This window comes from Neomonachus schauinslandi, chromosome 12 (genome assembly GCF_002201575.2).
Source record: "Neomonachus schauinslandi chromosome 12, ASM220157v2, whole genome shotgun sequence".
Classification (NCBI taxonomy): domain Eukaryota; kingdom Metazoa; phylum Chordata; class Mammalia; order Carnivora; family Phocidae; genus Neomonachus; species Neomonachus schauinslandi.
The window spans coordinates 1,875,308-1,902,239 of NC_058414.1; the positions used below are offsets into that span (position 1 = coordinate 1,875,308).

The window sequence follows — 26,932 nt, forward strand, 5'->3', positions numbered from 1 at the left end:
GGGTCCCCAGTGGACAGACCCAGGCGCTCATCACCAAAAGATCCAGGGTCCCCAGTGGGCAGGCAGAGGGCCCACCACTAATAGATCCAGGGCCCAAGGGGGTGGACCCAGGTGCCCATCTCCAATAGATCTGGGTCCCCAGTGGGTGGGACCCAGGTGCCCATCACCAGGACATCCATCAGTAGTAGCCGCTGAGCGATGAGCAGGGAGTTAATGCGCACATGACAAGCTCCTGTCCAGGCAAGGCCTGGTGGTGGCCGGTGCTCCAAAAATCCTCTGGGCTGACTCTACTGCCGCCCCCCGGAAACGTCCTGTTGGACGAGACTCTCCCAAGTGTGCCTCCTCGTCCTTACGCTCCTGGCTGGGGCCAGAGTGGTCACGGCATTTCAGCCATGGGAACGGTCCTGCCCCAGCCCTTAGCCCTGTGAGCTCAGGGCTTTAGGACACACAGCGCACGAGGGCCACGGGCCCTGTGTCCCCATCACCTAAGTCGGGAAGGAAATCAGCCAGGCAAAGGGAGCCCAGCTCCAGGAAGGCAAAAAGCCAGCACGATGGGCCCCCACCTGGCGGGGGAGCCCCCCCGGAGGCTGGGGAGCACCACCGGGAGGGTGGCAGTGGGCAACACCTGCATCCCTCGAAGCAACAGGTGAACCCACAAAACTTCATATTCAGGTTCAGCCCCAACGCGGTAGACGCCTGGACGGTCCCCTCGGGGGCTGAACATCAACACAAACCAGGTCCTAGGAGTAACAGCACGGCAATTAAATTCTTATTCTCTCTGAATATAATTTTTCAAAGGTCTCTGGGCGGAAATCTTAAAATATATTCCTAAAGGCCAAACATATGTGAATTTATAACCGAATCCAACGCTCCATAAAAAATCCACTTCAAACTCCCAGTGAAACACGTGCGTGACCCACGTGCACACACGGACACACAGACGTACACGCCCTCTGGGCGCTTCCGGCCAACACAACTAATATCTGCCTCGCCGAGGCTTTCCCGCGTGTATAATTTTATTATACTCTGAATAGAGAGGATATCTGAAAAGCAGAGAAAATGACTATACAAAGGGTTTATAGAACATTCATTTACATAACTGGATATATTCTTTACAATATAAGAAAAGTAAAAATACCCACTAATAAGCAAGGCAGCTAAGGAGACACGAGGTCTTTGACACCGAGGATGCACACGGCGACCCTTAAATTCGGTGTGACTCGCCGCGGGTATAGATTAACACTGGAGGAACACAGCGTCCGGTTAATGAGCAGGTTAATAGGACCCTGGCTGTGACGCGGTGGAGACCCTCGACCTCCCCGGGACGGGACCCCCATGCCAGGGATCACGCGGAGTGTCCCCGAGCCTGCGTGGGGGCGGGGGTGCGGCTTGCCGCGCTCTGAGCCCCCAGTTCGTGGATTCCTCTCGTTCTGTGTGATGCACGTGTAACACAGGAAGAAACCTGTCGTACCACCTCGTCAGGAACCGGGGAATCGGCGTCCCTCGGCTCCACAGAGGGAGCAAACTTCCCGACGCCCTGGCCACTGTGAGGAAAAGCCACAGCCGGCCGGTCTGTCTCACAGGCCAGGGAGTGTGTCTTCTTGGATGCTCTGGACAGGGACCGCACAGGAGGCCCCGATGCCCATATCGTCCACCAGCTTGTGCTTCTGGGCCCCACCCCCACCCGCTCTCCGGTCTGTAAACGAGCCCTCTCGTCCTTGGGTCGGAAGGATGAGGGACCCGACCTGCGGTCTTTGGGTCAAAATGGGTAGAAGCCACCTTGGGATGAGGCGCCCCTTGGGGACGGCACCTCGGGTCCCCCTGGCCGAATTTCTGCCACGAATGGAATCCCAACATGCCAGCCGCCCCTGCCGAGGACCAGACCCCGGGGCCCCTGGGAGATACCAGTGCATTCCACACCAACACCTGTCGGGGAAGAAGGTCCGCGAAGACCAAGGCAGACATTTGGCACAGAAATGAGGCACTTATGTTTGGTGCATCGATAGGAGCTGCAGTGGACCCGTCCACCTGCTTTCACACACGTACGACACCCCCCTGCGACTCGCTTCCAGCTCTGCCAGTCGGCACGTCCGTCTCTGACCCGCTTCACACAGAGAACTCACAACCACGTTTCCACCCCTGGTGTGGTGCCCGCTGGTGACTCGCGGGGGGGGCCGAAGAGCTGGTCTTGATTTTGGAAAGTCGGGCAGAGTGGGCAGCTCCCCGGGCCCCAGAGCCGCGGGGCGCCCCGGCTGTGCGGGAGGAGACCGAGCCTCCCGTCCGCCGTTGTCAGCCCCAACTCCCGCCCTGGGGGACACACAGGAGCCTTGGCGTGACCAGCACCCCTGATTCGGTCGCCCAGGAGATGCAGAGGAGTGGCCCTCAGCTCAAGAACAGCCTTGAAGGACTGAGATTCATCATCTTCCTCCCCTTCCTCCTCTGCTCAGGAGGCCAGAAACACATAGAGGCGGGGACAAGGGGCCAACGGCTCACAGAGGGCCGAGAAGAGCCGTGGAGAGCAGGGCCGAGTCTCCACCCAAAGGTGACCCACCCTCCGGAAACTTCCTCCCCAGAAAGGACGTCACCCGCCGCCGCCTGGACCCGAACCGTCCATGGCAAGGACTGGGGTGGTACTGGGGTGGTCAAGGCTGCTGTGGCCGGCCTGCTGGGGACGCGGCCCTTGATCGTGGGCATGGGTTCGGCTTGGCAGCCCCCAGAAGTGGGACCCCGTCCTGCCCAGCAATTTATCATAAATAATTTGGCATAAGTAGAATATAAATTATATGAAAAGACATCTCGCGTCCACGTTCCCTCTGCTCTCACGGACAACACGCCGCTCGGAGCCGGAGCGAGAGCCTGGAGCTGCCGCCGGCCCGCCCGGCCGGGGCTCACGGTGCCCCTCCCCCGGGACTGGGTGGCCTTCCTGGTCCTCACAGCCATCACGTCGCCCCCTCGCTCATGCCCCCAGAGTTCCGGAAGGGCCTGACCTGCACGAACCTTCAGCAAACATGCATCCCCTTCTCGGTGAGCTAGCGTCTCCGTTGTGGAGGAGAGAGGCCTCCCCCGGGTGCTGGGTGGACGGGGGCCCTCCGTGAGGCTGATGGTGCCGCCGGCCACCCAGGGGCCACGTGCAGGGGCTGGGCGCCCTCCTTCCCACAGACGCCGGCTGCAAGGAACACGGGGGCCCCTGCCAGTGTGGAGCCCAATTTCCTCCACCCGGGAAGCGCTTGGCCACAGAGGTGTGTCCGTGAGCAGTCTTTCAGGAAGGGACAGCAGGAGGGGGGGCCATCTGTCCTCCTGTTCGTGAAGCCGGAGGGGGAGCCCCTCGGCCTCCTGGGGCTGGAACGTCAGGCTGGCCGGTTGCTTCGCGGGGCACGCCCCAGCCCCGCTCGGGTCTCTGGCTGGGAGGGGCTCAGATCTTCTTAGGGGACCCGATCATGACCTTTGACACGAAGTTGACGATGGCATTCGCAGGCTGCTCGGGGTCGTGCTCCGCGAACAAGTGGCACACATTGTCTGTGGCGCTGCCCTGTTTGCGGGCCACAAACCCGAAGACCCTGCAACAGGAAAGGGGGTGAAGCCAGAGCGCCAGGGCCCCGCAAGGCCCAAGTGTGGGTGCAAACCTCTGTCCGCTCCTCCCTGCACCACCCCGACCTCCACCCGCCACTCGCCACCACCCAGCCAGACACCTGCCCACAGCTGTCCACCTCCCAAAGCTCGCAGGGACAGCAGGTGCACGGCCGGCCACCGCCCCGGGACTCTCCTGGCCGGAATCCTGCAGACGCGGGTCAGGGCAGGTCCCTGAGCCCCCAGCCGGCCGGTGGCCTGACTCTCCCAGGGGAGGCCAGGCTCCCCAGGTACCGGGGTGGGGCAATCGGATCACGTGGGGGCACAGGTGAGGGCCACATGTGGCCACCCTCCCGCCCTTGGGGGCCAGAAGCTCTCCTCTCGGGCCTCCTACACGCCAGTTACAAACTGTGGGCAAGTAAGGAACTATTAGAAGAATCGGAGCTGTTCTCCGAATGGGCTTTTGTGAGACCTGAGTCTCACGCGGGGACTTCCGTTGTCCCCGGGAAACTCTTTCTGCTCCTTCTTAAAAAAAATGAAGGATTCTTTTGTTCCAGGGGAGCGGTTTCCCAGCCATGAGAGGGACTGGCTCAAGGAACCCCGATGAGGTGGCACATTCCACGCGGCTGGGAGTGCCATCAGCCCCACGTGCCAGAGCGTGGGGCCTCCGGGTACTTTATCAGATCCCAAGGCCAACAGGAATGTGAACCAGAGACGCTACAAGAGGATCTTTGTGGTCTGACCTATTCCTGGCAATCAGATTTAGGTTACATGGAGGAAACCGGGCTGGGGAGCGCCAACAGCTCCGAAAGGTTCTGGGAGAGCCCCTGCCTGGCGGGACTGGCCTGCTGTGGAGCCAGGGCAGGCGGAAACCGTGCTCCCCCTGCATCTGGGAAACGCTGAACACTGTGTCATTCACAGTCACACAGGGGAAGTCCTTCCTCCACCCTGACCTCGATGCACCTGCAGTCCACGCCCGCCCTGAACAGCCCAAAAAGCCGTGCATTCGCCTCCACGCTATTTTCGCCACATACGGGTCCGGGGTATGTACTGTGCCTTCAGGAAAGAGCAAGCAGGAAAGTGAACCCCAGGAGGCCCTTCCTGCAGAAGGACACACTTTCGTTTGTGTTCATGGCACGAACCCGTTGGCATGGTTCCCTCATTTCCTTATGGGAAACCCTCTTTGGAAATCTGTACAAAGATGCACTTTGGACCGTGACAGGAAGGGCGCTGGCGTCCCGTGAACCTACCTCGAGCAGGGGCCATCCGTGATCCACCTTGCAGATTAAAAAGAAAAGGAAGAGTTACGTTCACTTCTTTATTAATTTAACAGGCAAAGGATGCACACGCACCGCCTGATACAAATACAGATGTCTTACTTCCGGTCCTGTGGATCCAACGCGCAGAAGATCACGCTGCTCACGGGGTAATGTCTCCGGAAGAAGAGCCTGTTGGGACACGGGGTGGGGGGGGCACGCTCTGTTAGTGGGCGTGAGGGTGACAGGGACGCATAGCGTGGGCTCCCCCGAAGGAGAGTCGGGCGGAAACCGACTGGATTACCAGTCACTTGGAGAGAAGGACCGTGCGTACGCCCGTTAGAAACGGGCAGGTGGACGCGGGGCTGAGCGGTGCTCGAAAAGCTGGCTCTTGGCAAGAGGGAAGCATACAGCAGAGTAACATCGTGCACCTGCCAGCCACGCGGAGGTCGGGACCGAACCCCGGAGCCCGGCATGGCCCTGGAGGAGAGCCAGGGAGCCCTGCCTTCCTGTGCTCGGCCCAAGAACCGCCGACCGTGTCCAGCCACCGACCGTCTCCAGCCGAACCTTCCTCACTGGGGACACGGTGTCCAGTAAGGTCCACTCTTGGGGACCGGAGCCCACATCAGACATGAGGAAGGAGCTGACGGCACACTGCGAACGTACAGACTAGCTGTGGGGTGGGCACAAGGGGCGGGTCGGGGCTGCCCCACCGGCCGGTACCAGGGGACTGGCCTTGTGCCCCGTGATGCTCCGGCCATCCCCCTGCTTTTATGGCCGATGACCTGGCTCTCTTATTAACCACACCGGGCTGTTTCCAAAACAAATGAACAACAAGTGCATTGGAAATGTCTTTGACTCTGAGGTCAGGGACTCCGTGGGGCGGGGGGGGGGGGGGAACATGCTGCTGTCTGTGCACCTGACTCTGCTCCCCGTTCGGCTGTGACCCTACTATGGTCCCGGGACACCTGCTAGGTAGAACCCACTCAGGGACAGCTCTGCTGAAAGCCACCGAAATTATTATCTAGTATCTACATATTCAAACACCATCTAGATAACATTTAGTATTGTAACGTATTATACAATGGATGGTCATGAATAACTATTACTAGTATTAGTTGCTCTTAATATATAACTAATGGCTACATTACAATTAATTATCTAGATACTGGACTAACATCTAGCAAGCTCACAGTGTCACCTGAAATGGAACGACCACCAGTCAGATGTAACGACACCAAACCAAAGACGGGTGAGTTCTATCACAGTCTCCCAGTGTTTCGACAGAATCGAGTTCAAAGATTTTTGAGTCTAAAAATTATACTCGTGTGTGTGCGTGACACTCAAAGGTCCAAATCTCTCTCTCTCTCTCTCTTTTTTCTTTACAAGTTTACTGACTCCTAAGAAGAAAACGTCTGCGCCGAATGTCCACGGTTTGCTCGCAGCTCCTGGGAGGTCCTGAAGGACAGGGACGCGCCGAGGAGTGACGCGTCCAGAGCCACGTCCCGGGGACACACGGGCCGGCAGGAGGTCTGACCCCGGGTGCGCCCAGAAGCCCGCCCGCAGCCCGGCGCCCAGGCACACTCACTTCCTCTGGTTGTCCGTCAGGGTGATGCCCTGGGCCGACACCTTGAAGTGCACGACCGTACACAGGGGGGACGGCTCCTGCACGAGGGTGAGGCTCAGGGCCTTCTGGACGGCCTGGGGGCCCGTGAGCGACTCCATCTCCACGGAGTTCAGGTACCACACGTTGCAGGCTGCAAGACACCCAGGGAAGCAGGGTGTTCACTGGAGGCAAAGCCCTCGGCCCCCCATTCCGCAGGCGTGGACGGGGAGGGACCAGGGACACACGTGCCCCGAGGCCCCGTCCCGGAAGCCTCCTGCCGCCCCTGCCGCCCCTGCCGCCGTGTCCCCAGTGGGGCTGGAGACCCCTCCCCAGCCTCGGTGCGGGTGTGGGTCCACGGCACCACCGCAGGTCAGTAAACATGCGAGAGGGAAGCCAGAACCCCAAAGAACCGTCCTGCACAGACTGCTGGAAGTGATGGCGCCCAGAGCAGCGGGGACGATGCATGAGGCGTATGACTTGGGGCAGAGGCTGTGTGAGGAAGGCGCGGGTCGGCCCGTCCTGTCTGGGTCATGGCCCCGCCCTGCCATGGGGTTGGGCTTCTCGGGGGGGACGGGGAGCAAACTGTCGAGTGTGAACAGGGCTTGGTAAACAGCCTGACGGCCCTCTGAGGCTGCACCCCTGCAGCTCATGCAGAAGCTGACGTGGGACCTTGGGGCACGTGTGAGGTCGGTGTGTCCCAAGACACTCGGACTCTGCCTACTGCTCGCTCCCAGCAGGAGCCATGGCCCCACCTGGCCAGCCACCAAGAACGTGTCCCTCCCAGCCGCCACCACCCCCAAGAACAGAGCCGCCTGTGTCCCTGCCCTGCCGGACGCCAGGCTCCACGTGAGCGTCTGCTGCCTGCGAATGGCTAGCCATCCACGGCCTCGAGGCAAATGCTGCAATTCACAGCTCATCTTCAAAGCCTGGGAAGCTCTGGGGTCTCAGAAGCCCCTGCTTCTGTGAGTAAGCCCCAGGTCTGCACCAAGTTCATCGGAAAACAAAGCTTCGCCCTTGATCCTGGGGTGCTGAGCACGACAAGCATGTCGGCCGGGGTCTCACCGACGTCACGAGGAAAAGCCACTGGAATCGAATCACTGTTGGAGCCACTGAAGAGGCCCAACGGGAAAGGCCCAGAATGAAGGGAAGGAGCAGATTCCAGAAAGCCTCCCGGGAACGACGCAGCCCAAGGCTAGAGAAAGGGGTCTTCAGCGAGAGCGTGCACCGCACGGAGCCTGCCACGCTCACTGCAGGGAGCTACCCCACTTCCTCTAGAGGACACAGCCCCCGAACTCGCCATCAGCGGCAGTTTCCTCCGAGACCCCAGCTTCCCCTACAAAGTTCCCTGAACCACTCCTTAGCTCTCACCAGAAGCAGCTAGAGACCGCACCCCTGTACCGGCCGGAAATGCGCTGTGCCGCCAGGCAGCATCTAAAGAGAACTCTCCACCCCGAACACAACCGTTTCCGTGTCTCTGAGCTCCGCTAAGGCTGCTCACTCTGAGGACGATCCCTGCGTGTCAGGCCATGGCGGACACTTTCCAGAGACTGTCTCAGCCCATCTGCACCTGTCCCGTGGCGGAGGAGGGCACAGTGGCCTGGAGACCCCAAGAAGCGGTCCAGGAGCCTCGCAGCCAGCCCCTGGGCGTCCACGCCACTGTGTCCTGACTGACACCCCAGCTCCATACTGCTGCTGCAATGTCCATGGGGAAACTACGGGGTACCGGGCACGCTCGGTGAGAAGCGTCCAACATTCCCGAGGGTGCGCTGTGGATTTTACAGTGAGGCACGTAGGCTGTGTGCGAGCGTCCCTGGCCACAGATGATGCCCCCTGACAATGCCACGTGCCCGTCCTGAGAGCAGACGCACCTTCAGAAGGTTGCACCTGCGCGTTCTCACCCAGAGGGATGCTCAGGGGTGGGCGGGAGTCGGAGACGCACCCGCTCCCTGCGGCTGGCTGGCACGGACCCGAGGGAGCGGCAGGGATGGTGGCGATCTGTACTCCAGCTGCCACCTGGACTTGAGGGGTTTACATGTGTCGCTTGGGACAGAGCGCATGTTGGCACATTACAACGTAGCCACCCAGCGCCCCACGCCTGCCACACTCTGATGAAACGCTGGGTCAACCCGGATGGCCCTTCTGGACAACGCGGTCATCTTTATCAGGAGGCTCAGAAGGGAAATCTTCCATAACCACGGTGGACGACCAGCCCAGAGGTGGGGCTATGGGAGCCTCGCGCTGACTTAGCGGGGAAACGGGGAATGGCTCAATGAACCCCACACGGAAAACCAAGCAACCAGCAAATGGCAGCCACACCACACGTACAGCGACAAGAAGACAGGTGGCCACGGCCGACGCTCCCGGGTGGTTCACGGGAAAGTCGGGAAGAGAGTGGGTCCTAGGATTTCTCAGCTCAAGGAGAACCTTTCTCTCCTCTCCTCTTCGTATTGTGTCTACACAAGAAGACGGACGTGAGCTGAGCCTCCGGGGTGACCACCTCATGACTTAGATAATCAAACCCTCTCACCATGTGCCATAGGCCTGCACAGGACAGTACGTCAACTATTTCTTAAACCCAGAAAACCGTTAGAGGTTGATGGGAAAGCAGAATAAAAACCATATTCATGCTACGATCACAAGTATAAAAGAAAAAGTGTGTGTGTACGAGCCGGAGATGGATGGGTGCCTGGAAACTTCAAGACCGCGTGATTTTCGGAGGGTGGATATTCTACCTTTGATTTCATTAGCGTTACTGTGATGCATTTCCAAAAACAAGAAGACAAGGAATTCTGATCAAACGACAGTGAAATCCCACAAAACGGGCACAGCCTGGGTCTGCGCCAGGACAGGCGGCCACCAACCCAGACCCCGTCTCCCTTTTGGCACCACAAATGGCCTTTTGACAAGGAGTCGGGGTTTGGGGAATATCACCCCTAAAGGGGTCATTCCTCAAAGCAGAAGAGGGAAGCTGTCACTTGATAAAGCACACCTGGGGGCAGGTCTGCTGAGCCCACGGGTCCGTCCCGGAGCCCTGCTCTCCAGCAGAGGGGGGAGGATCCACAAGGTGACTGGTATTTGTCTACCCAGCCTGGCCCCCGTCGTCCAATTCCACCTGGCAGGTGGTCCCGGCGCGGGGTGGGGGGGTCGCCTTGTGGAGCAGGGCTGCCTCCCGTGACGGGGCCGTGCCCCTCAAACCCGTGGGTACAAAGCCTCAGGAACACACGACCTCACCCAGCCCTACTGCGTCTGGGAACCTGGGTCCTAAGAGAGCAATGCAAAATTCTGAAAAAAGACATAAAGCAGAAAGGTAGCCTCCCAAGGGTTGTCTGTAGTACTGAGAAGCCAGAAACAAGCCAAACGAGCAGAACAACCGTAAGGAGCTGAGTCACAAGACGGACCACCTCACAGCCACTGAAAACGAGACCTATGTGGTGTGCAACAAAAATGGGTGAACTTCTTACTCAAAGCGAGAAAAGGAAAAACATCCAGGGTGGTCTGGGAAACGGGCGTCTGAGCAGTTCACCTTCCCTCTCTCTTCCATGTCTCTTCCCTTTTTTAATAAAGATTTTAATTATTTATTTGTCAGAGAGGATGAGCACAAGCAGGGGAAGGGTCAGAGGGGAAGGGAGAGGGAGAAGCAGACTCCCCGCCGAGCAGAGAGCCCGATGCGGGACTCGATCCCAGGACCCTGAGATCATGACCTGAGCCGAAGGCAGACGCTTAACCCACGGAGCCACCCAGGCGCCCCTATCCTTTTTTTTTTTTTGATTTGATTTATTTATTTGAGAGAGAGAGAATGAGAGACAGAGAGCATGAGAGGGAGGAGGGTCAGAGGGAGAAGCAGACTCCCTGCCGAGCAGGGAGCCCGATGTGGGACTTGATCCCGGGACTCCAGGATCACGACCTGAGCAGAAGGCAGTCGCTTAACCAACTGAGCCACCCAGGTGCCCCCCCCCTTTTTTTTTAACTTAAAGAACTCCTACTACTTTTATAAAGAAAATACACTTCACAACATGGTAAGTCAAGGACACAGCCTAACACTGCTGGGAAATGTACCAGAGCTCTGGTCCTTCTTCTCAGGATGGACTGCATCCCGCAGCTTCAACACCACCAAGGAAGAGACCAAAAACGCCAACAGTCAGAGACTGGAACGACCCAGAAGGGCCCCAGTCACACGAGAGAAGGGGAAGCAGACGAGGGACCATGCACCCTCACTGGGGACGCCCGCCTCTGCTAATGTTCCCGGGTGCTGCTTCCTCAACTTTATGGGGAGGGGACTCCACACAGGACAATTCAAGTCACTCAGAAAATTTAGTTTAGGGGGGAAAAAATCAGTTTCCTTGAGGTGATCACCAATGGGACAGTCTGACCGTCTTCCTGCGCTTTTTCCAACAACCGCGGGGCCTCTGCAAGCTCACTGCTGCTTTGTTCTCACTCCAGCCATGGATCTGTGTCCTGATTCCACGCTTTGCCTGGTCACCCATGAAGTGAGCGGCACGGATATTTAACCCCCTCAGTGTGTCTCAGAAACATGAGGCTCCACCCTGTCGTGTGTAAATACTCAGCTCAGATGCTCACATGAGATCCCCAGGGCCCGTCTCAAGTCCTGGGAACTGCCACCCTTCAAAAAATCAAGTCCTCCGGCATTACTCCACACCTGCAATATGTTCTTCAACAAGATTATCAAGTGTATCTAACAATGATAAGTCAGAATAGAAGGAAAAGCCGTAATATCTAAAAATAAGGGTCATTGTGGTTCCTAATTATGATAAGCAAATTCATTGATCTATTTATTAATTGGACATTTATTGGGAAAATGATAATCATGAAGCTTAAGGAGAAACACAACAGGCAGCTTGTCGTAAGATGATACTAAGCTAAGTGCAGAGCCTAGAGGTGTGTGGGCTGCAGTGCAACCCCAGGCTGAGAGCAGGGCTGCACCCCGGAGATATTACGGAGGCGCCCAGCCGAGGCCCGTGCAGGGAAAGGGTGAGGCCTCCACCACAGGAAAGGCCATTTTTCCTGGGCCAGGAAGAGCATTTTCCCGTGCAAACACAGCAGGACTAATACCACCACAACCTACGTGAGTGACCACGTTATGGTTCCCAAGGAGGTTTTCAACATCTGATTCACTTGGTCTTTGCAGCCACACTGTGGGGAGAGATCATTATCATCGATACGTCGAGATCCACGTGGCTGAGTGTGCTGCCAGAGGTCAAAACCCTGAGTGGCAGAGCCTGGACTTGAACCCAGGACTGACACAGCCACGCCCCTCGTTTTGGAGCTTCACGTTCTAACACGTTGCTGTTTGGGGCAAACCACGTCAGCTTCATTTTGGACACACAGAATGTATCCCTTAAGGAGGTCTGAACTGAAAAGAGTTCAACACTCATCCTTGTGAAACCAGAGAGATGAACTTTAGCTGGGCAACAGGCATAGTGACGGGGAGTTCCACAGAGAAAAGTTGCACAGAAGAACCATGCACAATGTACAGAGGAAGTAACAAGAAAAGAGCTGTAGATTGCACTGACCTCCAACACGGAGCCACAGCTGTGAAGTATGCTACCAATATGAGGTGCAGAAAGGACGTATTTCTTGTCCAGGCCTCCAACCAGTCTCTGAAATTCCCTTCCCCAACCTTTCCGAGAGCAAACGTCCACCGTGGGGAACTCGGTTCCCTCACGGCTGCAGACCCACAGGAGCCCCGTGGCCTCAGTCTTGTCCACAGCCCTCTTACTCTGGGGCCCCCAGGGGCTGCATCACATGCTGCAACAGCAAGTAGTGGGGCTGTATTTATAGCACGATGCAGAAAACAAGATTAATATACAAGTCAATCCCTTTCCAGTCCAGCACAGGACAATCACAGTTTGGGATTAAAAGCACAATACAAGGTACATTAGCAGCCCCCAAAGTGAAATACCTAGGTATCAATCTAATATAATTATGTACAAGAAATACTTATAAGGAAAATTACAAAACTTTGACGAAAAATGTAAGATAGCTGAATAAATGGGAGAGAGATACCATGCTCATGGATAGGAAGACTCAATTTTGTCAACATGTCGGTTCTTCCCAACCTGATCTATAGACACTATACGATTCCAATTAAAAACCCCAGCAAGTTATTTTGTGGATATTGACCAACTGATTCTAGAATTTATATGGAAGCAAAAGACCAAGAATAGCACAGACTGAACAAGAATTGAGGGAGACTGAAGAAGAAGCACAGAGTTGGAGGACTGACACTACCTGACTTCAAGATTTACTGGAAAGCTAGTAGTCGAGACTGTATTATTGGCAAAAGAACAGACAAATTGATCAATAGAAAACAACTGGGAGCCCAGAAATAGACCCACATCAATAAAGTCAGCTGATCTTTGATAGAGGAGTGAAGACAACACAATGGAGAGGAGATCACATCTTCCACAGAGGGGACTGGGACAGCTGGACGCCCACGTGCAAAACAGAGACCGTAACACAGACCTCACACCCTTCCCAAACCCTGACTCACAGTGGGCCGCAGACCTGAATGTAAAATGTAAAAGTATACTTCCAGATCACATAGGAGAAAATCCAAGATGATCCAAGATCATCTTGGGTTTGGTGACAAACTTTTCAAAGACAACACAAAAGGCACACCCCATGAAAGAAAGAAATGATAAACGGGATGTCATTAAAACTAAAAATTTCTGCTCTGTGAGAGACAACGTCAAAAGAATGAGAAGACGAGCCATAGATTGGGAGAAAATATTTGCAAAAGACACGTCTGATAAAGGACTGGTCTCCAAAATATACAAAGAACTCTTAAAATTCAACAACAGGAAAACCACCCAATTAAAAACGGACCAAATACCTTAACAGACATCTCACCAAAGAAGGTGTACAGGCGGCAATGATGGAGAGATGACCCATGTCACGTGTCATCAGGGAAATGCAAATTACAACATCGATGGGATACCAATGCACACCTATCAGAACAGCCAAAATCCAGAACCCTGATGAAACCAAATGCTGGTGAAGATATGGAGCAAAAGGAGCTCCCACCCATAGCTGGTGGGAATGCAAAATGGTGTAGCTCTTTTGCAAGACAATGCTGGCGTCTTGCAAAACTAAACATACCAGGGGCACCTGGGTGGGTCAGTCGGTTAAGCATCTGTCTTCAGCTCAGGTCATGATCTCAGCGTCCTGGGATCGAGCCCTATGTCAGGTTCTGTGCTCAGCAGAGAGTCTGCTTCTCCCTCTGCCCCTCCCCACGCTCATGCGCATGTGCGTGCATGCGCGCTCCCTCTCTCTCAAATAAATAAAATCTAAAAAGCCCACAAAACTAAACATACTTTTAATATACGATCCAGCAATCATGCTCCTTTTTATTTACACAAAGGAGCTGAAAACTCACGTCCACACAGAAACCCGCACACGGATGTTACAGCAGCTTTATTCGTAACTGCCAAAAGTTGGAAGCAAGCAGGATGCCCTTCAGTGGGGGTACAGATGAGTACACTGTGGTCCGTCCAGACAACGTAAGATCATTCGGCACTGAGCTACCGAGCCATGAAAGGACATGAAGGAAACTTCTGTCACTCAGGGATGAAGTCCATCTGAAAAGGCTACCAACTGTAATGATTCCAACTCTTAAGACATTCTAGAAAGGGCAAAACCACGGGGACAAGGAAGGGGTCAACGTTGCCAGGGTCTGGAGGGCGGGGGTGAGCAGGTGGAGCACAGAGGATTTTTAGGATGATGAAAGCACTCTGAGTGATACTCTGGTGGTGGATACACAGCATTACGCATTTGTCCAAAACCACAGAAGGAACACCACCGAGCGTGAGCCCCAGCGGAGACTCTGGACTCTGGGTGATAATGACGTAGGTTCACAGATGGGAACAAATGTACCCTCTGGTGGGGGAACGCCGTAATGGGGAACGCTGCACATGCACGGGGCAGGGGGTGTGGGGGAAACCTCTGTACCTTCCTCTTAATGTTCCTGTGAACCTACAACTGCTCTAAAAAATGTATAAAGTCTATTAATTTAAAAAACAGGTGCCCAGGCAAGCGCACTGTCTGGGGGTCTGCATCACCCTGGGTTGCAGGCAGCGAGGGCGAAACCATCGGCTTGCTGAGTCAGGCCCGTGAGTGCTTTTACACTCATGGCTGGGGGGGCGAGCAGGCCCCCCACATCCCGGCTCCCTGCCTTCTCCCCAGACGAAACCCAGGACTTGGCTCTCTCCCACGGTCTCTGGTCTTGTTTGCAGTGGGGACATTTCCAGCCCGGGGAGTCCTGGTTCTGTCCGCCCACACTCGCTGCCCAACCAGGCCTGGGGGGCTCCCAGAGAGCGGGCTCCTTCACACACACAGCAGGAGGAAACCCGCAGACCCAAGTGAAGCCAGAGACTGACCTGCCCCTTGCTTCAGGAGCTCCGCGGCCGAGTTGGCTGCCGTCTGGGGAGAGCTGTCGGCTATCTCCTCCAACGGATCTGCGGGACAGAGCAAGAAAATGCAGAAATGAGTCCGGCTCACCGGAGAAGAGTCTTCACGACACAGTCAGACTCGGGCCTGGATTCCCGGGGGGTGACCTGTCTGTCTCCTGGTGACAACCCCCAGCCCGCGGACCCCAGCACTGCGTTCTGAGCAGGCAGGGGGGCGACACGGTCCAGCAACATGTCTTTCTCAGCTCTCATGAACAATGAGTTGCAAAAGGTAAATCACACTTACCTATATTATAAATTTATCACTATGGAATCTAATAAAGTTATGTGAAATTAATACTGCCTAGGAAGCTGGGAAATATGGCCAAATCACGCTGTTATGCAATGGGTGCTTTTTTCCCTAATTAGAGATATTTTCAAACAGCCATAAAGGCAAAGAGAATAGTTTGTCACCTAAGCTCAAAAATACCAATATCTTGCTGATTTTGTAGAACTGTACAAATTAATGCAAGTGTGGCCCTGAAGTTCTCTTGGTGCAGGTGCTTTCTATCCAGGGAAGCCATTCACAAAGCCCGTAAGGTGACAGCATCGCTGGGCGCTGCCTCTTGTCGGCCGACTTGGGTGGGCTACACGACACTCTTTGGGGTTTACCCACAGGGCACAGGACAGAGGAAGATTCCGGTCTGACTTCTGCCGGTGGATCCTCACAGACCCGACACGCCGTACCCGACATGCACGCGGCCAGCCAGAAGAGCACGGAGGACCCGACCGCGTACCTCTGTCTGGAATGAGCAGCTTGCAGGGCAAAGCCAAGGGCGTGATGGAATGCTGACACACCAAAGCCGTGAGGCTCCCTGCAAACGGATGAACAGCAGATGGGCGTTAACGCGGCCCTAAACACGGCACCGTGGGAAGGAAGCTGCTGTGGAGGACGAGCACTTATATTTGTAGCAACTAACACGGTCCGTTATTGCGGGACTTGGCGCAAAACTTCAGGGAAGCGACCAGTCCAGCAAGACAGCTAAGAGCTAGGTGGAGGAACTGCTGTGGTGGCCGCCATGGCCAGGCGTCATGAGAAAGCCGTGGGACAGGAAGCCGCCAGCTGAGTCTGAGACAGCCCAGGTGCCTCCGTGGTCCCTGCGAGGTGCTCCCGGAGGCTAGGACCGTGCGTCTGGGTGTCGTCCCAACAAGCCTGCGAGGTTGGGAAGGAAGCGCTAACCCGGTCCGTGCTCACGGGCCTGCCTGCTTGCCATCTGCTTGGTTTTGAGAAAGCCTTCAGAACAATTCCTTATCCAGTTTATCTTGGAGACGATAATCGGGTGAGGGGCCTGGGGAGCCCGGGGGAGGGGGGGGGAAGGCCCCGTTGCTCGAGGCAGCAGGGGGCCGCACACCGCGTGGGCCAGGACGCCAACTGTGACCTCGCAGCCACTTACCGAAATAGGGTTCGTTGGGGCACCCCTTCAACCGCACTCCCTTCGGGGTACACTCGATCAAAAAGTGCCGAACGAGTTCATTGGCCAGATCTCCCGCTATGGTGAGAGAGTGAAAAGAAAGAAAAGAGAATTTAAGAATGAGAGCATTCTCATTGGGTGGCTCAGTCGTCGGGCGTCTGCCTTCGGCTCGGGTCATGGTTCCGGGGTCCTGGGATCGAGCCCTACATCGGGCTCCCTGCTCAGCCGGAGGTCTCCTTCTCCCTCTCCCACTCCCCCTGCTTGTGTTCCCTCTCTCGCTGTGTCTGTCTCTGTCAAATAGATGGATAAAATCTTTAAAAAAAAAAAAAAAAAGAATGCGAGCACGGGAGGATGGGAGAGAGGGACAGAGCACCAGCTAAAGGGAGGGGCCCCAGAGCCGGGCCGCTGGCCTCGGTGGGCTGCCAAGCAGCGTCCTGGGAAGGAGAGCGGAGCCCCCCAGGGTGACATGCCCGGAGGTGCAGGGGTCCCGGGAGATACGCTCACACATCCTGCAAGCATCCCCAGTGCAGGGAATGAGTCAGCTGCTGTGAACAGAAACACGCTGTCCAGCTCCTAGCCCTCGTAACAGGAGAGGTTAGAAGGATCTGGATGCAAGGTGATGCCCGATAGCAAGCCACTGACAAGAGCTAGAAGGGACCAGCCTTGAGGGTATGACTGAGCCAGGAGCCACGTGACAGACCCCCAGGGAGGAAGCCCTCCGTCACTGGGACCAGACAGAACATCGTTGCCCCCGCCAGCCTGTGCATCCGAAGACAAGGCATGCCCAGAAAACCTCCAAACTGAGCTGGAAACCGCCCGACAGCAGCACCCGCCCGCGGGGAGGGAGATGGCCAGATTCCATGGAAGGCTGTGGTGAACACAGGTGTGGAAAGGAGCATCGTGCATCCTCAGCTGTGGGAGGAAAAGGATCCGCGTCTTCCGCACTGAAGGGGACACGTGCGCCGGGGACAAGTGTCTCAGTGGGATGGCCAGCCAGCTGGCTGCCTGGAGAACAGATCCGTCCTGGACATCTGTCGCTGCCCGGTCTCCGGGTACCAAGAGGCGGGATGCTGACTCGCTGCGCTCTTTCCTCTCAAACCTCTCCTTGCACCGTGACACCCAACTGCCAAATCCAGGGCTGGACGAGGACAGGCAGCCAGCGAAGATTTCAGCCAGAGGACACCGGGGACATTTTGTGACCTTCACCTTAGGGTTGAGTCAAGGTCGGCCTGAGATGCGGATGCACGCCGGGAGGCGAGAACACGCACACAGCACCGTCCACATTTCCGAAGCGGCAGTGCATGCAGGAAAGACGCCGGCTTGCAGTTTCCACGGAGCCAAGAGCCACCCTGCATGCTCCACAGCACCCGTCCCCGCTCTCCCCTGGACCCCGTCCACAGACCCAAGCCACTCCTGTCCCGAGACTCTTCCTGCTCGAATCCTCGTTGAGGATTGCTGGAGCTTCTCACGCTGGGTTCCTCGCCGCTCAGCTGTTCTACTCGATCTGCACGAAGCCTCCTCCCGCTTTGCTTCCAGACAACACCATCTGGATTTGGGGTCTGTGCTGAGTCCCCTGCACCCTGCCCCTTCCGCTCACCCCACAGCAGACACCTAGGTTCCCTGAAAGCCCCTCGGCCGGATGCTTCGGCCACCAAATCTCACGTCCTTCCAGGCACAGCTCCGAGGTCACTTCCTCCTGGAAGCCGTGAGCAGAGCCTCCACCCAGGGATTCCCGTCAAGCCTCTCGGATCCTGGGCGCGGCATGGGAGTGAAGCAGACCCATGTCACTTTGCTCCTTAAATGTGTGAGCTCCGAATCTGCTTATCTGGATTCCCCCGTTCCTGGTGAGCCCGGTGCCCACACGAGGAGCCTGCTTCCTTCTTGAGCTTCCTGTTGTGAAACGTAAACCGACCACTGGTGTCTACCCTGCGTCAAGTGATGCTCCTGGCGCTGTTTTTCCAAAGGCATTTGCTCACTTTGTGTCTCTGTGTCACATTTTGGTATTTCTCGCAGTATTTCCAGCTTTTTCGTTATTATTACACTGATTACTGTGATCCGTGATTACGACAGGTGATACGCTCAGATGGTGGTGAGCTTTTCACCAGAAGTATTTTTTCATCAAGGTGTGTGCATTGTTTTTTTAGACATGAGGCTGTTGCACACTTAGTGGACCACAGTACAGAGTAAACGTCGCTTTTACGTGCACTGAGGAGCCCCAAAGCTTATCTGACGCGCATCGTAGCAATACGTGTTATTGCAATACGTATTATCGTGATTCACGTTATTGCGATATACACTCCTGCCGTGTCTCCGAGGTGGGCCTGCATTCATTCCCTGGAAAGCCGTCAGAGAGCAACAGGTACAAGCAGTGTTACAAGTAGAAACAATGAATCTTGTAACATGAGCAAAAGCAACTCACAAAAGAATACATACTAGTTTTCTAATTTAAGTTGAAAACAGGCAAGACCACGATGTTCAGGGATTCCTATTTTGGTGGTTAATATAAACAAGCTGTAACTCTACCTTCTACTTAGTAGGCCTCCTGTCTGCAGTGGCAGGATGGGTGATCTGAAGGGTGTGTGTCCGTCAGGACACGGAGGAAGGGGCAGGTGCAGCTAGGGATGGGGCTTGTCACCAGGAGAGGGTGGGAAAGGTCCCGTGATGGACTCCGTGACTCCGCGCTGGAGCTGCTATCTGAGCCAACTCACCAACTTTTTAAGAGTGATCCAGTTCCTCGCTCTGGACACCAGAGAGAAGCAGTCACCCTCGGACACTCCAACACACCCAGCCCTCACACGTTCAGGTTCCCAGAGACCGCCCCCCAGCACACAGAAGTGGGGATTCTTGGAGAAATGGCGGGCAGGGAAAGGACAGACAGTAGGACATCGGAAGGACACGGGGCCAGCCCCAAGGGCCTCACGGAACCCAATCTAGGGGTCGCTGGAATACCCGAAAGATCGCGGGATGACGGAGTGTGACACGCAGGAGGGGCACGCAGGGGCCTCCTGCCAAGGTTGTCTCCTGGGCTACGGGCACGCCTGTGTTTGCTTCATGGGAACATTTACCGTGCACGGAGCCATCGACACCCTCTCTGCACGTGGTTGTGTCCAAGACGGAAAGTTCACAGAAGAGTAAGTAGAAGATCTGAATACAGCTGTGCATGGTTCATCGGGCACAGGGCACTGGGGACAAGGACAGTTTGGTCCCCCACCCCCGGGGCTCCTCTTGTGACTCCAGGCTGACCCCAGCATCACTCTTAATCCAGCAAAGCGCTCTCCGGAGCGCAGGTGCGAGAATGGTGTGCACAGGGCACGGCCTCTCACGTGAGGAAAAAGGAAAGTGTCTGTGTACAGATGCCGGAGAGACAGTCGGTGAGAAATCACAGGAATTGATTACGGTTCCTGGGGCAGAAGGGGGCCCGGGTGCCTCGGTGAGGCCCGTTTCTACCCTCCTGGCCGCCGAACAAGGGAATGCATCACTCATTCACAGCAATAAAGACATAAACTTCACAAATCATTAACGATGTTGCTTGCACAAGGACAGTCCTGAGTGGACCACGCCGGAAAAAGACAGAGACTCCGAAGAAACTCAAAGCCATGTTTGCACAGACACCGTAGGTGGGTGAGTGCTCCCGATCCGCTCCCGGGTCCCTACCTTTCTTGTTGAGCTGCAGGACAGAAGGGGGAGGAGTGGCCACCTTCATGGCCAGGCCGTAGGCCCCTCGGAAGGAGTGACTATCCCTGACAATGAATGAGCCAGGCTCCTTGTCCTTCAGCATGGCGATGGCTGGGGAGGGAAGCAGAGACACACACGTTTGCCGGGGTCCACACGGCCTGCCTGCGGTGCTTTTGCAAACTGGGTCGGAGGGAGCAGGCCCAGATCCCTTGGGGGTGGGGTGGGGGTCTCTGTGACGATGCATCATTTTCAAGGGGGGCCTGACTGCAAAGGAGCCCCCCCACCCCAGAAGACACACAGGGCTCCTGCTTGCCCCACAGCACCCATGAGGGACAGGGGAGGACCCTCAGCTGACCGCCCAGGAACCGGGCCCACCCACCAGCCCAAGTGCCCGGCCAGGTCCCAGTATGCACAGCGTGGCGGGCCAGGAGGCGAGGCTTGAGGCTCTCTCCGGGCCCTGCTGTGGCCCCGCCTGGTGCCCCCTCCCAGCGCAGCATTGTACTTAGACATTTTAGAGTGTGCGCTTCCAACCAAGCAGAGGGAAAGACTGAAAGGATGGACCTAAAAAGTTACTGAATATTTAACGCAAATCCCACAGTTCACCCCAGGGGTGGCAAAAATGTGGCCGTAAGTGGCCCTCCGTCCCGTGGCTCCGTGGCCGACTGCATCCAGCCTGGATGGGGCTGTGAGTGCCCTACCCAGTCAGGGCTGATGGCTGGGCCTGGCCGACCTGCCCTCCCATCTTCCCTACCTGAGGCTGGGGGGCATTTAGCTAATAATGGTCTTACAAATAAAATCCCTGCCCTCCACTCTCGAAGCAGGGCCTGCCAGGTGGGGAAGGCACAGCTCTCTGGAAGGGGGGCGGGTTTGGCGCAGGCCTGCGAGGGCCTGCGCTTGACCCCGAGGGCCATCCACACGGGCATGGGGGCTGGTGGGGAGGCGGGCGCACGCGGGCACCAGCAGGCCCGTTGGCGGCCGGTGTCTGCATCGGGGAGCTGACCGTGCATTATTCTGTGGCCGTAGGGAAAAGACCTCTGATAGAACTGCATGTTTTCAGTCGTGGCATACCTCACCAGCGCTTTTGGTTTCCCCTTTTAACGTCGTGATCTTATTTCGCTGGGGGGGTGGGGGGTGGGACAGAAGTGCCCCAGCGTCATGGCCGCAGACGGAGCGGAAGCCAGGGCTGCCCCCCCGGGAGGGGAGATTGGGGTTAATGTCAGACCCTGTTCTGAAACAGAATGAGGGGGACCCATCCCACAGGACGAGGCCCTGCCCCGCGGGGGCCTCATGTTCCCCTGTGAGGCCGATGGAGTCAGTGGCCACGTCCCCACGGCTCCCTCAGCTGGTGTCTCCAGAGCCCACCACCCCTCATGTGCTCATCAGGTGCCTCCCACGGCGAACCCTCCAGAACCCGGCGAGGTTGGATCCGCCACATCCGTCCTGCAGGGACCGCCTGGCGCTCGCCACCTGCCTTGGAAGTGGAGCCCCAGTCCGGCAGCCCCCGCCCAGCCTGCCATCCCGGGCCAGATGCTGCACCGGTGGAGTACGTGGTCTGCACAGAATTTTCTAGAACATGTCACAGGCCCTTCTCAGCCCCCCCAGCTGGACGAGGTGCTGGGGTGCTGGGCTCACAGCCTCCATCCCGTGCCATGGGCAGGGAGGGGACAAGAACGGGGCACTCGGCCACGCACAGCCCGGACCCGAGCTGAGCAGCATGACCACAAAGCCCAATTCAGGGAATCGGAGGTCTCTCCGGGCTGCGGGCTCCCCCCACGAATCATGACAATAGGTTCCTTGAGCTCAGGGGAAGAAAGGCACATTCTTACCATTTTTATGAGCTACTTAGTTGAACAGAAAAATTCCAAAGAGAAAGCTGAACGGTGCTGTTTGCCAGCCACTTAACTCTTTCTTTCCAGCCAGGCTGGGAAGTAAGCCTCAGGACGATACCGGATGACTTTCTACCCGAAGCTGTCAGCCGTGCGGGCTGCACGGGGGGCCACGCCGTGCATCCCTCCTCCTGGATCCAAGGCACGCTGTCCCCGGCCCAGCCCCACGCCCGCTAGCAGTCCCCGGGTTTCCTCTGGGAGCACCTCCGGGGAGGACCAGCATGTCTCAGCGACCCCACGAATCTGCAGGACGACAGCTGCTCGCTCCCGGGGCTGCCTCGCGGGGCCGCCTCCCTCCTGGACCTGTCTTCTATTTGTCCTCCGGGAAGAAGTGGCATTAGCTGCTCAAACACACTACTGAGGTCAGATGTCTGCTGGCCGCCCCGGGCATGCAGACACTGCACAGCACGTGTGCAAGGCACGCGGTTACGTCCAACACACGGCCCCTCGGTAAGCATGTGTCTGTCCGCCGTGGACAAATGCAGGTGCACAGACACCAGGGTGCTGGAGAGACCTCTGTCCTTCCTCCTGACCATCGGCCCCTGCAGCTCAGGGCCTGGATGGCGACGGGGAGCATCTTCCCGGGACAATCTGTTGCATCTTCCACAGGGGTATATAACAAAGTGCAAGCCTTGCCCTAACCCTTCATCCCGAGGCCGTGACCCTCGGACGTCCCCACCCCGGGCTCCCGTCCTGCCCACGCACCTTGCTCTCTGGAGATATCCGCCTTGTACCAGAATTTGGATGTGTCTTGGACAAAGTTCACAGACACATGCTTATCACCCGGATTATCTGTAGAAGAGAATGTAAAAACAGTCACCCTGGACATTTTATTGCAACCTCTCACCTCGCACAGAACCCAGCGCTCAAAGTCCAACCCAGGGCGAGGACGGTGTGTCTCGGGGAAGAGCGCTCTCTCTAACTCCGTGGGAACCGGCTGGGGGGCGCGACAGGGAGCAGGTGCTTCTCGACCCACACAGCACAGATGGGGCGCGACACGCGGCCGGCGCCGGGCGGCTCTCCACAGACGGAGCAGCGTGGTGTGGCTGAATCGTGTCAGGATCTTATTCGTACATGTTTGAAATACTGCATTAAATTGAATAAATTCGCTGAATTGAGAAAAGAAAGGTTATTTTTGAAGAACGAGGATTGCAAGTGGCGAGAGAAACAGAAGCCGACGTGGGTGAGTGGAGAGCAGAGGGGAACAGAGGACACGAGGGGAAGACCCCGATGGAAGGCTCTGGGCTTCGCTCTCAAGGCGCCGCCCGGGAATCCCAGGGTGCCCCCCTCTGCTGAGTGAACGCACGTGGGGGCACCCACCACCGCCGACACGCACCTACCTGGGGAGGGCGCTGCAGCCTCCAAAGGCTTGGGGAAGTCCGGGAGGACGTTTGGGAACGGGATGCTCATGGTGCTCCCGCTGTGCGGGCTGGAGAAGCCGCTCGAGGACGGGGAGGCCGAACCCAAAGACCGGTCCCCCTCTGAGGCTCGCTTCTTCTCAGGAAGGGGCGGCTGCCCGGGCAGGGTCAGGCCCTGGCCCGGCAGGACCGGGCTGTGGTGGCCGCCATGGCCAGGCGTCATGAGAAAGCCGTGGGACAGGAAGCCGTTGTCAGCCACTGCTGTTGTCCGCGGGGTGCCAGGGGCCTGGGGTGCTCCGTGGGAATGAGCCAGCAAGGCGCCCGGGTCCTCCCCGGGGGGAAGGCCGCTTCCCACGGGGGCCGTGCCGAAACTCAGGAAAGCCTGGCCACTCGGGGGGCCCAGAGCTTCAGGGGGCTCCGCCAGGGACAGCTCATGGTTGTGGAAAGAGGCCTGGAGCTCCGCGGGCGGGAGGTGGGGCCGCCCGGGGCCGTCGGGGCTGGGGCTGGGAAACTCTCCGGAGCCAAGGAGGCTTCCTGCCGGCCGGCTGCTCCCCAGCAGAGCCAGCGTGGCTTTGGGGCTGCTCTCCACCCACGGGAGCTCGGCAGACGAAGGGCTGTGGGAAGGACACAGTAGTGAGAACGCCCGGCCCTAGAAGATGCCCCGAGATCAGCAAGGGTCCCCCAGTGCTCCGGTGATATCCTTCCTCGCTCTTCACCCAGCAAAGCCCCTTCCGCTCCGGACAAAACTCAACCACCGCCCGTGTCCAGCTCACCGCCCACGTCCCCATGTCCCTCCCTCCGAGGTCAACCACACGGTTCACCGTATACCGGCAGAGCGTCGTTCCCTGGGCACAGACCGTGTCCCCCGCTTTCTTCATCCTCCTCCCCCGAGAGCTAACATGGGGGCCCGACTCAGTTTCCACTAAGTGCTCGCTGGAAAACCAGCTGGTTATGGGATCCCAGTAAGAACAGGAGAAGTTGGGGCGCCTGGGGGACTCAGTGGGTTAAGCAGCCGGGGCTTGATCTCAGCTCAGGTCTTGACTCAGGGTTCTGAGTTCAAGCCTTGCACTGGACTCCACGCTGGGCGTGGAGCCTACTTAAAAAATAAAATAAAATACAGGTTGTTTAAAAAAAAAAAAGATCACAAGAAGTTACCATATCCAAAACCGGGATTTCCCAGATCAAAGGTATCAGAAAGTCCCGTAGGGTTAGAAATCCAGAAAGTCAGCCGCCAAGCCACCACATCACACACACCTCACTAACAAACACTTTGTGCTCTGTGTGGGACGTCCTCAGCTGAGTCCCACCCCTTGTAAAGAGTCAGGAGGCAGGATGCGGAGAGTGAACTGGGACGCCGTGTCCTTGCCCAAGGGAGCCGCTCAGGAGCTGTTCCTATGCTGGGCCCATGCAGCGGCTCTGTGTCTGCATCCCCCCTTTCTGCTCTCCCAACCCCCCAAGGGGCACCCCCGCACTTTCCCGAACACCAGCACAACCTCCACGTCCCCAGGACCACCACCATCCTGTCCGCCTGCCCCTCCGCCCAGTCTGGAGTTGGCCTGGCCTGGCCGCCAAGGGAGACTAAGCCCCGGCCAGCCCCCCACATCCCTGATCCAGCCTCAGGTCAGAGCACGTGGTCACAGACACCCGGTCCTTAACTGGCCCCAGACTCCACCTGCCGGTGTGGTCCCTGAGTGCTTAGCCTGTCAACACTGGGGGGGGGGGGGGGGCAGAGTCTCCGGAGTTTGTATCTGTGATTACATTTCTGAATCAAGAGCAGCCAGGCGTCAGCTGCAGGTGGAGCCAGCCCCCCACCCTCCCCTCCCGGGGTCCGCGGTCAGGGTCTTCGGGAGCAGCCTGTGCTGCTGCGTTCAAGGGCCTGTCTCCCTACCTGTCCCGCTGCTGGCCGGGGCTGCTGCTGGAGATGGTGCAGGAGGACGTGAACGCCCGCTGAAAGGCAGGTGCCGCCGGCATGTCGGTCCGGAGCGTCGCGGGTTTGGGCCCCACGGGGCTCTCAGACATCCCCACTGTGCGATGCAGGATCTCAGCGCAGCCTCGAGTATCTGTGGCAGAGAAAGCAGAACAGAGATCCGCTTACAGGCCTGGTCTCTGTCCTGGAAGGAACGGGGTCACTCCTGGAGATGCGTGCCACAGGCAAGGGGCCGGATTCCACCACGGGCGGGTCACTCTTGCCCGGCACACTCCCCAAACGCAGGACGCGGAACACAGGGCTCGCGCCCTGCTCCAGCACGCCAGGTGAGCTGAGGAGCGTCTTGCAAGCTCATCTGCAAGGACAAGGGCGTGGAGCACACACACTGTCACCCCCTGAAGGCCTGTGTACTTACGGATGGACCTGCCCATCCTGCAGGCCAGCTCTCACTTTAGAAAGGGCCAAGCCTTCTCTCTGCACACCAGCAGGAGACGCTCCACAGAGAAGACCCACTTTCCAGAAAGAGCAAGCCCAGGGGCTGTGGCTGGGTGGGCGCTTAAGCTCCATCTGTCCCCAGCGGGTAGCTCGGCCCACACCCCGGACCACGAGCTTTCCAGTAAACGTCCCACCTCCAACATGGCCCTGCTGGCTGGTGCCCTTGCCCCCGAAAGGGGCACAGACCCTGGTTCAGCCCGTCACTCAGGGCGTGCGGTCAAGCACCATGAAAACCAGCTGTTTAACACCAAGTCCACACGCTCCACCGAATTTTATACATTTCCCTGACAAAATGCCCATCTGCTTGAGGCCCAGCATCATCATTATTTCTGGATATTTTTTAAATCTTGCCTTTTTTAAAAAAACAAAAAAACAAAAATACTTAGCTTTAAGAACTGGGCAAATCTACCAGGGTCAATAAGATAACATTGTAAGAAATACAGGTTATTTTGGTTTCTGCTTTAGAAAAAGGGAGGGTGGATAAAAGCATGATGAAGTTTTTAAAAATTCCACATCATTCATATTACTCATTTCCAGGAAAGGGGCAGCATTAAGGTGAGTCACACATCCTGCCCACAGACCCATTTGGCAGCACGTGGATTAGAGGCTGGACCTAAGCCCGTGGTCAGGGCTGTGGAAATCCCACTGATGATCTGCAGAGATAAAAACTGAGGCTGAGCTATGCAGGCAGCCAGGACTTGAGGGAAGTGAAGAACCATTCTGAGCACAGCCTCCCCTGCAGGCGTTTCTGACTCCTTAGCTCAGAGAACAGAGCCAAACTCCTGGAACCGAGACGGAAGTGGCTGAGAAGCCACAGAATAAGCAGGGATTTGGGCAGTTTCATGGTGGGGCCGAAAAACAACCGGGGAGCCCAAGGCACTTACCTAAGATTTAAGGTGAGGCCCCTGAAGGCTACATTGTAGGGATACCAGGGCCAGAAACAGATGAGCCTCCCCCCCACCCCCGCCCCGATCTCAGTAGTCTGCCCCAGAGAAAATCTCCCTCTGGAAGTAAGTATCACCCTCCAAAGCCTGCCTCTATTATAGATCGATCCATCCATCCAACCATCCATCCACCCACCTACCTACCTAACCATCCACCCATCCATCCAGCCACACCCCTATCTATCTACCATCCATCTATCCACCTACTTAACCATCCACCCCTGCATCCGTCTAGTCATCTATCATCCATCCATCCATCGATCATCCATCCATCCACCCATCGATCATCCATCCATCCATTGACGCACCTATCTACCATCCATCTATCCACCTACCTAACC

General features: G+C 57.0%; 1 protein-coding gene across 1 annotated transcript in view; it reads right to left on the bottom strand.

Moving 5' to 3' along the window:
• Nucleotides 1-967: 967 nt before the first annotated feature.
• Nucleotides 968-26,932, bottom strand: part of TNS3 (tensin 3) — a 100,810-nt gene continuing 74,845 nt past the window's right edge. Inside the window, exons 12-22 of the mRNA XM_021703727.2 lie at nucleotides 25,114-25,285; nucleotides 23,208-23,839; nucleotides 22,573-22,659; nucleotides 19,961-20,092; nucleotides 16,289-16,384; nucleotides 15,632-15,709; nucleotides 14,826-14,903; nucleotides 6,412-6,580; nucleotides 4,947-5,015; nucleotides 4,818-4,844; nucleotides 968-3,557 (exon numbers count right to left, since the gene is read on the bottom strand). Of these exons, the coding sequence (XP_021559402.2) occupies nucleotides 3,413-3,557; nucleotides 4,818-4,844; nucleotides 4,947-5,015; nucleotides 6,412-6,580; nucleotides 14,826-14,903; nucleotides 15,632-15,709; nucleotides 16,289-16,384; nucleotides 19,961-20,092; nucleotides 22,573-22,659; nucleotides 23,208-23,839; nucleotides 25,114-25,285 (1,685 nt within the window). The 3' untranslated portion in view covers nucleotides 968-3,412. The remainder of the gene's footprint in view (nucleotides 3,558-4,817; nucleotides 4,845-4,946; nucleotides 5,016-6,411; nucleotides 6,581-14,825; nucleotides 14,904-15,631; nucleotides 15,710-16,288; nucleotides 16,385-19,960; nucleotides 20,093-22,572; nucleotides 22,660-23,207; nucleotides 23,840-25,113; nucleotides 25,286-26,932) is intronic.